The sequence below is a fragment of the Oncorhynchus clarkii genome, chromosome 26 (assembly GCF_045791955.1).
Source record: "Oncorhynchus clarkii lewisi isolate Uvic-CL-2024 chromosome 26, UVic_Ocla_1.0, whole genome shotgun sequence".
NCBI lineage: Eukaryota > Metazoa > Chordata > Actinopteri > Salmoniformes > Salmonidae > Oncorhynchus > Oncorhynchus clarkii.
In genome coordinates this window covers 850,531-864,096 of record NC_092172.1, presented here as the reverse complement: position 1 = coordinate 864,096, position 13,566 = coordinate 850,531, and the positions used below count along the sequence as shown (strand labels likewise).

The following is a 13,566-nucleotide window of genomic DNA, read 5'->3' as shown; positions in this document are numbered from 1 at the left end:
GGCGTCCACCCATGATGTATAAGGGTAAGAGAGTCTAGCTAGCTACATTTTCAGATATTACACATTTCTAATTTTGACAGTCGTTTTAATTTCAAATTAACATGTACTGTAAGCTAGCTAGCTAACGTTATCTGGCTGGCTCGCTAGCTAAAGTTATGTGTATGATCTTATTATTCGTATCTCAGAGCCATTTGCTTTGCTATTTATTGAACCTGGTTGGTTAGCTACCTGCAGAGTTTTGCAGGGTAGTAACGTCATGAGTTGGGATTATGGTTCAATTGTTTACCTAGCTAGCTACATGTCTTAACAAAAGACTATTATGCAATAACCATGTCAATAGAATGTCCCTGCAACAACTGTCGATAGACGTAGCTGGTAAATTTGCTCTGGCTATCTACTCTGATTTCAGCGCACTCTTGTCTGTTTGCCATAGTGCTGAATAACTGACGCATTTACGAACGCTCAACACCAGTTGAATATGGCCGGTTGGCAAAAAAACTTAAATTGTTGATAGCAGCACATTTGCAGTCACCAATGCTCTGGATAACATAAAAACAGCCTAACCAGCCCTGTTAGTGTGAGTAAAAGGTTCACTGAGCTGTTCTCTCATTTGTGTCTGGAAGTAGCTAGCAAGCTAGCCAATGTTGGCCAGTTAGCTTGGGTGTGGTTGTTAGGACAGAACACTCTGATGGACCCTTAAAGAGATGGGTGGTGCTAAAGCTTAAGATGGTGTGAATGATGCTGAATGGGTGTAGACAAAGAAGGGCTCTCCAATAGCTACCAAAACATCCAGAGGAAACGCTCTCAAAAGTGAGGTTACAAGTTTATCAACTTTTAAAGCATAATTACTTTCTCATTGTTCCTAAAATGCATTGTATGATATACAATTTTGTAGCTTTGTGTCTGCTTTTATCCAATGTAAAAAAAAACACAATTGCAATTGTTGCTACATAAGACTGAATCAAGGCAGTCGGTCACATATTGTGTGGTTGCATTCTCCCTATACACCATAAAGTCAACATATACAGCAACTCCAAGGCAGAAAACCAGGATGGTAGACATGATTTTCTGGAAAAATAAATGTGCCATCTCAACCTGAACGGCATAAGAGTGCATCACGAATGCAGTGAGCCAGCGTAAGGTCATGTTGGATTCAGGCAGCCATATTGGACTATCCGTGAATCAAAGCCTACTTCTACAGTAAATGATAAGGTGACTTAAAAGCCCAATCCTGGAGTGGGGGAAAATTGTAGAGCTAGGGAATCTACACTATACCGAAACTGCTTTCACACATAAGAGTTAGCCAATAGTTTAGGGGGAGCCTAATGTTATTGCAAGTGTAGGGGCTAAACAAATGAATCCACAGAGGAACCTTTGACTGAAAAAAATGACAGTTTTCAGTGTCTGAGCCCATTTGTTTTCCTTAGAGACGATTTAGATTACAATAGCCACAACATTTAAAAAAAAATGTAACTATGTATTTCTGTCAGGCAGGACCATACAGCATTGAATGAGAGCAAATTACGCTAATGCTGTTTCTTGTGTATGTGGTGCAGATAACTGACTACTAGTATTTCAAATGTAAAAAATATCAAAGCTTGCAATATTGGGTTACATGAGCTTATGTGGCCGATTCACCCTCCAGCCAGGCATATTCTGTACTTTTTGAGTTTAGGGGGCGTGTCACAATATCTATAAATTTAAATTTGGCATAAAATATTTTTACACAACCATACTTTTAAAATATGGGATACATAAGAGACATGGTTGTGTTTTGTTCTAGCTCGGGTAGGGGTATCTCCAAAACTGAAGACCTTTTTGAGGTTTGGCCACTATCTTAAAAGGAAAACAGTTCATGGTAAAACCCTATCCCTCTACAAATAACCCTTTAGGAATGCATTTTTCAAAGAGTATATGGCTTCAATTATTTAGTCAGTTTGGCTTAAAATATTTGACAAAAATCACAGTTGGTACATCATTGTGCACATGTTGTACACATCACAGTAGCCTACAGTTGGCAAAATAACTCAATTGATTAACGCTGCAATATGTCATTCTTTGGGAGACCCAACCAATTTCACTTAGAAATGTGAGTTATAGACCTGTCATTCCCTTTGAAAGCAATTCTAAGAAGTGATAGATCTGTTCTATGCGCGCTCTTTCTATGCCTCCCGTTCATAAATTTAGTTTTTGCATCTTTTACTTTTGGTTTTGTACACCAGTTTCAAACAGCTAAAAACACAATTATGGGGGTTATTAAAAATATATTTTTACAACGGTTTAAATGGTGCAATGATTCTCTACACTATACATTGCTTGTTTTGTCCTATAAACTGGAGTTCAGCCAACTATTCAAATTTGAGTAAACAGGAAATGGCGGAGCGAGTTCCTGTATTCAACAAAGTCATTTTTGGACTCAGAGAGACAAACATTTTGATTCAGTTTTTTTGTGGAGATCTTCTATGTGTAAAGTAATGACGCACTTAGTTATTCTGAGTGGTCTGAGGCAGTCGTTAGCTTACAAGTGTTTTCAAGTGCAACATTAGTTACAATAGTTTTGGGAAACAGCTCTGAAACTTTGCGATGCTTATACGGAGATTCTAACAATGAACTTAGCCTTAAGATGCTTTTGGCAAACCTGTCCCTGGTTAATAGCTTGGGTTGATGTGTAATTACAGAGTATATCAAAAGAGAAACAAAGTGGAACATGTATCATTATAATCTTGCTTTTGGTGTCAGTCTAAACTGCAGATTCTCCTCATTGAGAAGGAAATAGTATATATATTTTTTTTTACCAAATGTTTAACTACATTGCCCTTTTCTGTACTCATAACTTATATTGTATCGTGCCTCAACTTCCCTGAACTTGTCTCTGGTTTGTCCCGTGTCCAGGAGGAGATTGAGACCCAGAAACAGCAGCATGAAGCCAGGGTAATGTCCATAAGGACAGAGGAGAAGCAGAAAATTGACAAAATGGCTGAAGACCTGGACCAAAAATGGACTTATGCTCTGAGGTAGGCCTTTATTTCAGCCAGTAGGTAACATCGTCCCTAAGCTATTGTGGATAGTGCAGATAAGCCTGGAATAACAACTCAAATATGGACTATGTGGTAGTGACTAAATAAATTAAAATTGTTTGCAGAATTTGATTTTAGCAAATCACATGACTGCAAGGCGTGGCTCCGAATCAGAGGTACACAAGATAGGGGAATGGTTTATGAGGTTCGGAGGGAGATTATTTATTAGAGTTAAAGCCAAGCGGGAGGGAGATGATTGATTAGAGATAATGGTAATGGCTACAGCAGGTAGCCTAGCGGTTCAATCAAATCAATCAAATGTATTTATGATGCCCTTCTTACATCAGCTGATGTCACAAAGTGCTGTACAGAAACCCGGCCTTAATCGCCAAACAGCAAGCAATGCAGGTGTAGAAGCACAGTTCATAGCGTTGGGCCAGTAACCGAAAGGTCGCTGGTTCGAATCCTCGAGCCTGCAATGCAATGTTTACCCACAACAACAACTGCTCCCCAGGCATGATGACATCGATTAAGGCAGCCCCCTGCACCTCTTTCATCAGAGGGGTTGGGTTAAATGTGCAAGACACATTTCGGTGGAATACATTTATAGATTGGTTCTTTTTCTACTGGATCAGGACTTTTACCATCTCTTTCTATTGGGTTTACAAAGGCTATGTTTGACTTGTTGATCCAGTAGACCTTTCAAGCATTGGGCTGAAGTGTCTGGTGAATGAGATTACCCAGTATGGCTGTGCAACCCAGAATCTGAGATGTAGTGTTTCAGGCTTCAGGATCATCAAAGTCTCTCTTTCTCTCTCTCTCTACCCATTCCTTCCCCTTACCCACTCTATAGGGAGGAGTTGAGGTTGCTGAAGGAGGAATTGACGGAGGAATATGAGGCTGACAGACAAGCCTCCTTGTCCCAGCTGTCTCAGCAGAAGGAGCTGGAGTTGATGGCGGCCAGGGAAGGCTGGCAGAGGAAAGTGGAGGACCTGCTGGAACAGGTAGTGTAACACACTCCCTTTCGCATTGTCACGATTTTCAGTATCACAGTACTTTTGAGTAAGTAAGGAAAGAAAACATGAAGCAGACTGGATTTGCTGAGGAAAATGGTTTTAATTTTAAAATGTGGATTTTATGTTGTCACATTTGTTAATTTTTCAAGCTATAGCTCACCATTTTACTTGAATCAGGTTTGTAAATGACCATAGAGTTTAGTCTGTGTCTTGTTTTCTTTTTTTGCCATGGCAAATGTAGTATCATATCATCAGGATACTGGGATTGTAACAACACTACAGCCTGTTGAACACGTCACACACTCACACTGCACCAAATACCCTAGTTTCAGACTCCTAATTATCCTTACACTTCATAATATTCTAGCCACTTCCATGCCAGTCGGGAGAACTTGTGTTTTATCTCGGAACACTCAAGTTGCTTTCTCTACCGACTGTAGGATAAAAGGAACATGAGGTGTTAGCCACACTCGGTGGAGACCTGAATGGCAATGTGTCCAGCCTGAAACATGCCAGTTTTATCGTATCTTGATTATTGCCCAGTCATATGGTCTGGTGCTGCAAAGAAGGAGACAGAAACACTTCAGCTGGCCCAGAACAGTCTTGCTCTTCAGAGGGCTAAAGTATGCATGACGGTCTCTCTTGGCTAAAACTAGAGGAGAGACTGAATGCATCACTTCATTCCAAATTGTTTGCATAGTCAACTTACACACAGCAATGCAATAACACACACACTTACCCCACCAGACATGCCACATTTCACAGTCCTCAAATCCAGAACAAATTCAAGAAAACATACATTATTATTTAGAGTAGGGGTGTGAACGTTTAAATGTTAAAAGGTTTAAACTAACTTGGGATCCTTAATGTTAAGAAAAATCCATATCCGAAAGACAATGTGTATATATATTTTTTCTTCACTTAATTAAAATCACAGTGCAGTTATCACAAAACATATAATTTTCTGTGTTATAGGATATAAAGGCCTAGGAAAGTTGTGTAATTAAAATAAAACTGAAAATAGGCAAACTATTAGAGTTTTAGCAACTAGGAAATAACAAAAAAATACCTAGCAAAATCCGTGACCACTCTTTGGAAAGGGGAGACTCTCACAACTCCCACAAGTATCAGAAAGACTTGTCTGAAGTACTGTCGATGTGCCAACTTCTGTTTGGTAGCGCCCAAACCATTTTGGTTACAAACTAATGGGACCCCACTTTGGAAAGGGAAGATTCTCAAGGGTGCATTTTGCTCTAGGACCCTCACAAGTGTCACGGGACTCATCTGAAGGTAACTGGTACCGGTTTTTAAAAAACTAATAGAAATATGAGAGTAGTTTTGTGCCTACCAAAACAAGGGGTTAAATATGTGTTAAAATAAAATGTATATATCCTATATTTAGGACAGACAGTTCAAAACCTCTGTTTTCCCATTTATGAATTTGTTTTTCAATGCATTTCTATGGGCTTTAGTTGTGAAGGCCAAAATCTATATTTTATCAAATGCTTTTGAAATATCTACAGTACCAGTCAAAAGTTTGGACACCTACTCATTCAAAGGTTTTTCTTTATTTTTACTATTTTCTACATTGTCGAATAATAGTGAAGACATCAAAACGAGGAAGTAACACATATGGAATCATGTAGTAAACAAAAAAGTAGCCACCTTTTGCCTTGATGACAGCTTTGCACACTCTTGACATTCTCTCAACCAGCTTCACCTGGAATGCTTTTCCAACAGTCTTGAAGGAGTTGCTGAGTTGCTGAGCACTTGTTGGCTGCTTTTCCTTCTCTCTGCAGTCCAACTCATCCCACACCATTTCAATTAGGTTAAAGTCGGGTGATTTGTGGAGGCCAGGTCATCTGATGCAGCACTCACTCTGGGTCTTCTTTTCCTCCTCTGGGCCGTCCTCATGAGAGCCTCTTTCAAAGTTCTTGCATTTTGTGTATTGACTGACCATGTCTTCAAGTAATGATGCACTGTCATTTCTCCTTGCCGATTTGAGCTGTTCTTGCCATAATATGGACTTTTACCAAATAGGGCTATCTTCTGTATAATACCACCCCTACCTTGTCACAACTTAACTGATTGGCTCAAACGCATTAAGAAAAAAATACATTGCACAAATTAACTTTTAACAAGGCACACCTGGTAATTGAAATACATTCCAGGTGAGAACCTAATGAAGCTGGTTGAGAGAATGCCAATAGTGTGCAAAGCTGTCATCAAGGCAAAGGGTGACTACTTTGAAGAACCTCAAATATAAAATATATTTTCATTTAAAACTTTTTGTGGTTACTATATGACTCCATATGTGTTATTTCATAGTTTTGATGTATTCACTATTATTCTACAATGTAGAAAATTGTACAAATAAAGAAAAATCCTGGAATGAGTAGGTGTGTACAATCTTTTGACTGGTACTGTGTGTGTGTGTATATACAGTTGAAGTCGGAAGTTTACATACGCCTTAGCCAAATACATTTAAACTCTGTTTTTCACAATTCCTAACATTTAATCCTGGTAAAAAAAAATCCCTGTCTTAGGTCAGTTAGGATCACCACTTTTTTTTAAGAATGTGAAATGTCAGAATAATAGTAGAGAGAGTGATTTATTTCAGATCTGATTTCTTTCCCCAAATGGTCAGAAGTTTACATACTCAATTAATATTTGGTAGCATTGCCTTTAAATTGTTTAACTTGGGTCAAACGTTTCGGGCTACAGGTTCATCTGCCTCACCTAAAGCACATTCTTGTGGGAAGCTTCTATAGACCGACAAGTGCTAACAGTCAGTATATGTATAATGTGTGTGAAATGCTTGATAATGTATGTGATATCAACAGAGAGGTATATTTTCTGGGTGATTTTAAATATTGACTGGCTCTCATCAAGCTGCCCACTCAAGAAAAAACTTCAAACTTTAACCAGTGCCTGCAACCTGGTTCAGGTTGTCAGTTAACCTACCAGGGTATTTACAAACAGCACATGAATGAAATCATCAACATATATTGATCACATCTTTACTAATGCTGCAGAAATTTGCTTTAAAGCAGTATCCAAATACATAAGATGTAGTGATCACAGTATAATAGCCATATCTAGGAAAACCAAAGTTCCCAAGGCTGGGCCTAATATAGTCTATAAGAGGTCATACAGTAAGTTTTGTAGTGATTCATATCTTAATGATGTGAAGAATATTTGCTGGTCTTAGGTGTGTAATGAGAAGCAACCATACACTTTACACATTTATGAAATTGCTTATTCCAGTTACTAATAAGCATGCACCCATTAAGAAAATGACTGTAAAAACTGTTAAATCCCTGTGGTTTGATGAGTAATTGAGAAATTGTTTGGTTGAGAGGGATAAGGCAAAAGGTATGGCAATTAAGTCTGGCAGCCCAACTGATTGGCAATGTACTGCAAAGTAAAAAATCATGTGACTAAGCTAAATAAAAATTAACTTTACTATGAAACAAATAAACTATATAAAGCATGATAATAAAAAGCTTTGGAGCATCTTAAATGAAATTTTTGGGGGAAAAGCCAACTCGGCTCCATTATTCATTGAATCAGATGGCTCATTTATCACAAAACCCACTGATATTGCCAACTACTTGAATTACTTTTTCGTTGGAAAGATAAACACACTTAGGGATGACATGCCAGCAACAAACGCTGACACTACACATCCAAGTATATTTGACCAAATTATGAAAGACAAGAAATTGAACTTTTGAATTCTGTAAAGTCAGTGTGGAAGAGGTGAAAAAAGTATTTTTGTTGATCAACAATGACAAGCCACCGGGGTCTGACAATCTGGATGGAAAATGGATGGAAAATAGCAGATGATATTGCCACTCCTATTTGCCACATCTTCAATTTAAGCCCACTAGAAAGTGTGTGCCCTCAGGCCTGGAGGGAAGCTAAAGTTTTTCCGCTACCCAAGAATATTAAAAACACCTTTACTGGCTCAAATAGCCGACCAATCAGTCTGTTACCAACCCCTAGTTAACTTACGGAAAAAATAGTGTTTGACCAGATACATTTTTATTTCACAGTAAACAAATTGACCACGGACTTTCAGCATGCATATAGGGAAGGACACTCAACAAGCACGGCACTTACACAAATGACTGATGATTGGCTGAGAGAAATTGATGATACAATTATTGTGGGGGCTGGCTTGTTAGACTTCAGTGCAGCTTTTGACATTATCAATCATAGTCTGCTGCTGGAAAAACATACTGTATGTGTTATGGCTTTTCACCCCCTGCTATAATGTGAATAAAGAGTTACTTGTCTAATAGAACACAGAGGCTGTTCTTTAAAACCTCTTAAGGATCGGACCCTTTTTTTTCCAATTTTCGCCTAAATGACATACCCAAATCTAACTGCCTGTAGTTCAGGACCTGAAGCAAGGATATGCATATTGTTGATACCATTTAAAAGGAAACACTTTGAAGTTTGTGGAAATGTGAAATTAATGTAGGGGAATATAACACATTAGATCTGGTAAAAGATAAACATGTTTTTAATCATCTTTGAAATGCAAGAGAAAGGCCATAGTGTACTATTCCAGGTTATGTGCAATTTAGATTTTGGCCACTAGATGGCAGCAGTGTATGTGCAAAGTTTTAGACTGATTCAATGAACCATTGAATTTCTGCTCAAAATGTTGTATCAAGACTACCCAAATGTGCCTAACTGGATTATTAATACATTTCAAAGTTCATAACTGTGCACTCTCCTCAAACAATAGCTTGGTATTATTTCACTGTAATAGCTACTGTAAATTGGACAGTGCAGTTAGATTAACAATAATTTAAGTTTTCCTGCCATAACAGATATGTCTATGTCCTGGGAAATGTTCTTGTTACTTACAACCTCATGCTAATCACATTAGCCTATGTTAGCACAACCGTCCCACTGGTGGACACTGATCCCATAGAAGTTAATGGAAGCCTGATCCCATAGAAGTTAATGGAAGCCTGATCCCATAGAAATTAATGGAAGCCTCTCAAACATAATCCAGGTAGAAACAGGAATTCCCCAGTAGCTTGCTTTTTTCAATCTTTACTAACGACATGCCACTGGCTTTGAGTAAGGCCATGTATGCGGATGACTATACACGTCAGCTACTACACCAACTGAAATGACTGAAGCACTTAACAAAGAGCTGCAGTTAGTTTCAGAATGAGTAGCAAGGAATAAGTTAGTCCTAAGTATTTCCAAACTAAAAGCATTGCATTTGGGACAAATCATTCACTACCCATAAACCTCAACTACACCTCATAATGAATAATGTGGAAATTGAGCAAGTTGAGGTGACTAAACTGCTTGGAGTAACCCTGGATTGTAAAACTGTCATGGTCAAAACATATTGATACAACAGTAATTGAGAAGTCTGTCCATAATAAAGCGGTACTCTGCCTTCTTAACAACACTATCAACAAGGAAGGTCCTACCGGCTCTGGTTTTGTCGCAACTAGACTACTATTCAGTCGTGTGTTCAGGTGCAGCAGAGAGGGACTAATTTTGCACGCCCAATTTTTCAGTTTTTGATTTGTTAAAAAAGTTTAAAATATCCAATAAATGTCGTTCCACTTCATGATTGTGTCCCACTTGTTGTTGATTCTTCACAAAAAAATACAGTTTTATATCTTTATGTTTGAAGCCTGAAATGTGGCAAAAGGTCGCAAAGTTCAAGGGGGCCGAATACTTTCGCAAGGCACTGTATGTCTGTAGCCTCCATTAGTTGCTGGCCTCCGCATTTTCTTGTGTTACATCCTGAATTTAAAATGGATTCATTTTAGATTGTTTTGTCACTGGCTTACCCCATAATATCAAAGTGGAATTGTGTTTTTCTAAATATTTACAAATGAATAAAAAATGAAAGGCTGAAATGTCTTGAGTCAATAAGTATTCAACCAGTTTGTTATGGCAAGCTTAAACAAGTTCAGGAGTAAAGACAAGTCACATAATAGGGTGCATGTGCTCACTCTGTGACAATATTTTTTTATTGACTGCCTCATCTCTGTACCCCACACCTACAATTATCTGTAAGGTTCCTCAGTCGAGCACCTATTGGTAGATTGGTCACAAAAAAGAAAGCAGACGTTGAATATCCCTTTGAGCATGGTGACATAATTAATTACACTTGGATGATGTATCAATACACCCAGTCACTACAAAGATACAGGCATCATTCCGCTCAGTGATTTCACCTTGAGGCCAATGGTTACTTTAAAAGAGTTACATAGTTTAATGGCTGTGATAGGAGAGAACTGAGGATGGATCAACAACATTATATTTACTCCACAATACGAACTTAATTGACTGAGTGGGGGGGGGAAGGAATCCTGTACAGAATATAAATATTTCAACACATGCATCCTGTTTGCAACAAGGCAAAAAGTACTGCAAAATAATTGGCAAAGCAATGAACTTTTTGTCCTGAATACAACATGTTACGTTTGGGGGAAATCCAATAAAACACATTATTGAGTACCACTCTCCATATTTTCAAGCATAGTGGGGGTTTCATCATGTTATGGTTATGCTTGTAATTGTTAAAGACTGGGGGCGTTTCAGGATAGAAAAGAAATCCTAGAGAAAAACCTGCTTCAGTATGCTTTCCACCAGAGACTGGGAGATGTGTTCACCTTTCAGCAGGACAATAACCTAAAACTCAAGGCCAAATCTACACTGGAGGTGCTTACCAAGAAGACAGTGAATGTTCCTGAGTGGCCAAGTTACAGTTTTAAATCTGCTTGAAAATCTTTGGCATGACCTGAAAATGGTTGTCTACCAATGATCAGCAACCAATTTGACAGAGCCTGAAGGTTTTTGAAGAGAATAATGGGCAAATGTTGCACAATCCAGGTGTGGAATGCTCTTAGAGACTTACCTAGTAAGACTCGCTCAGCTGTAATCGCTGCCAAAGGTGCATCTACAAAGTATTGACTCAGGGGTGTGAATACTTATGTGTATTAGATATTTCTGTATTTAATTTTCAATCAATTAGCAAAAATTTATAAAAACATGTTTTCACTTTGTCATTATGGGGTATTATGCTTCAATGGTTGAGATGTATTTATTTTGAATCCATTTTGAAATCAGTCTGTAACAACAAAATGTGGAATAAGTTAATGGGTATGAATACTTTCTGTAGGCACTGTAAACCAACACACTGGACGATAAAGTATAAAGTGCTCCTCGACGCGCCTGTCCCTTGTCACTGTCTTCTTTTCATCCTTCACTCTCAGATCCCGTCTGTCTGCGCCAGTCCCCCACATATCATCCTGTCTGCTGCGCTCATATGAGTCAGGAGATAAAGACACTCTAGCGTAGCCAAACAATGATCTACGACTTGAGGTAGCATGATGGGTCCTCTGAAATCCCTTAAACTAGAGCTCTGTCGCTTGTGCTTTCTCTTTCTCTCTATGGCCTTACATTTTTTTCAGTCCTACTCAACCTATGAAATGTAATGAAATTGGAGTCCTTGAAAGCACCTGTTTCAGAATTCATCATTCCAATATGATAAGTTGACTTCAAAGAGGAAGGATTTATCTGAAATTCCGTGGACAATTATGTTTGTCCCAAAGAATCTCAAGCCTGCAGAAAAAAATAACATTTTTCTCAGATTGTGTGTTTAAGAGGATTTTCCTCCATGTTTTCCCTTCATTTACGTGATCTCTCCCCCATAGCGCAAAGCACTTGGTGGAGCTTTGCATGACTATTGGGAAATCCACTTAATTTAATGGGTATACCCAATAACCAATGTTATTGGGTATACCCTGAAGAATACAGTGCATTCTTCAGGGTTTTTAAACCTTTGTTTATGAATTCCAACTGCCATGCTGCAGTAATAAAAACAGAATCAAACACACAAAATCTCTGTGTTGTCCACAATGATCTCACCCTTTCACCACAAGTATGGGAGACATACTAAATTTTTATTTTACCTTTATTTAACTAGGCAAGTCAGTTAAGAACAAACTCTTATTTTCAATGACAGCCTAGGAACAGTGGGTTAACTGCCTTGTTCAGGGGCAGAACAACAGATGTGTACCATGTCAGCTCGGGGATTCGAACTTGCAACGTTTCGGTTACTAGTCCAACGCTCTAACCACTAGGCTCATACGACCTAATTTCAATCAGCAAGCCACCTTGGACTCTCAGCTCCTACCCTCCCCACCGCTTCAAGTCCCCAAGACACGTATCCGAACTATGGGGGACCGAGCCGTCTGCTCCCTTGCCCCTCGCCTATGGAATGCTCTCTCTGAACGTCTGAGAGCCATTCCATCAATCAAATCGTTTAAAATGGGCCTTAAAACCCACTTCTACAGTTTCTCATAGGCCTAGTCCCAATCTGAATTAAATTGTTAGCATCGACAGTTGAAGTCAGAAGTTTACATAGTCATTAAAACTTATTTCACAACCACTCCACAAATTTCTTGTTAACAAACTATAGTTTTGGCAAGTCGGTTAGGACATCTGCTTTATGCATGACACAAGTTAATTTTTCCAACAATTGTTTACAGAGAGATTATTTGACTTATCATTCACTGTATCACAATTCCAGTGGGTCAGAATTTTACATACACTAGGTTGACTGTGCCTTTAAACAACTTGTAAACATTTTAAAAAATTATGTCATGGCTTTAGAAGCTTCTGATAGGCGAATTGACATCATTTGAGTCAATTGGAGGTGTACCTGTGGATGTATTTCAAGGCCTACCATCAAACTTAGTGCCTCTTTGCTTGACATAATGGGAAAATCAAAAGAAATCAGCCAAGACCTCAGAAGAACAATTGTAGACCTCTACAAGTCTGGTTCATCCTTGGGAGCAATTTGCAAACGCCAGAAGGTACCACATTCATCTGTACAAACAATAGTATGCAAGTATAAAAACACCATGGGACCACATAGCCGTCACACCGCTCATCTTAGAGATGAAAGTACTTTTGTGCGAAATGTGCAAATCAATCCCAGAACAACAGCAAATGACCTTGTAAAGATGCTGGAGGACACAGGTACTGTTTATACTGTCTATATCCACAGTTAAACGAGTCTTATATTGACATAACCTGAAAGGCCACTCAGCAAGGAAAGAGCCACTGCTCCAAAACCGCCATAAATATGCCGGACTATGGTTTGCAACTATACATGGGGAAAAATATCATTATTTTTGGAGAAATGTTCTCTGGTCTGATGAAACAAAAACAGAACTGTTTGGCCATAATGACCATTGTTATGTTTGGAGGGAAAAGTGGGAGTCTTGCAAGCCGAAGAACACCATACCAACCATGAAGCACAGGGGTGGCAGCATCATGTTGTGGGGGTGCTTTGCTGCAGGAGGGACTGGTGCACTTCACAAAATACAGTGCCTTGCGAAAGTATTTGGCCCCCTTGAACTTTTTTTGTGAAGAATCAACAACAAGTGGGACACAATCATGAAGTGGAACGACATTTATTGGATATTTCAAACTTTTTTAACAAATCAAAAACTGAAAAATTGGGCGTGCAAAAT

The 13,566-nt window shown here is 38.7% G+C and overlaps 1 protein-coding gene across 2 annotated transcripts in view; it reads left to right on the top strand.

Moving 5' to 3' along the window:
- The window catches only part of LOC139384902 (family with sequence similarity 184 member Aa), a 91,887-nt gene that overhangs the window by 40,692 nt on the left and 37,629 nt on the right, over positions 1 to 13,566 (top strand). For both annotated transcript variants that reach the window (XM_071129803.1, XM_071129802.1), the window contains exons 8-9: positions 2,893 to 3,014; positions 3,871 to 4,021. In XM_071129803.1, coding sequence (XP_070985904.1) covers positions 2,893 to 3,014; positions 3,871 to 4,021 — 273 coding nt within the window. The remainder of the gene's footprint in view (positions 1 to 2,892; positions 3,015 to 3,870; positions 4,022 to 13,566) is intronic.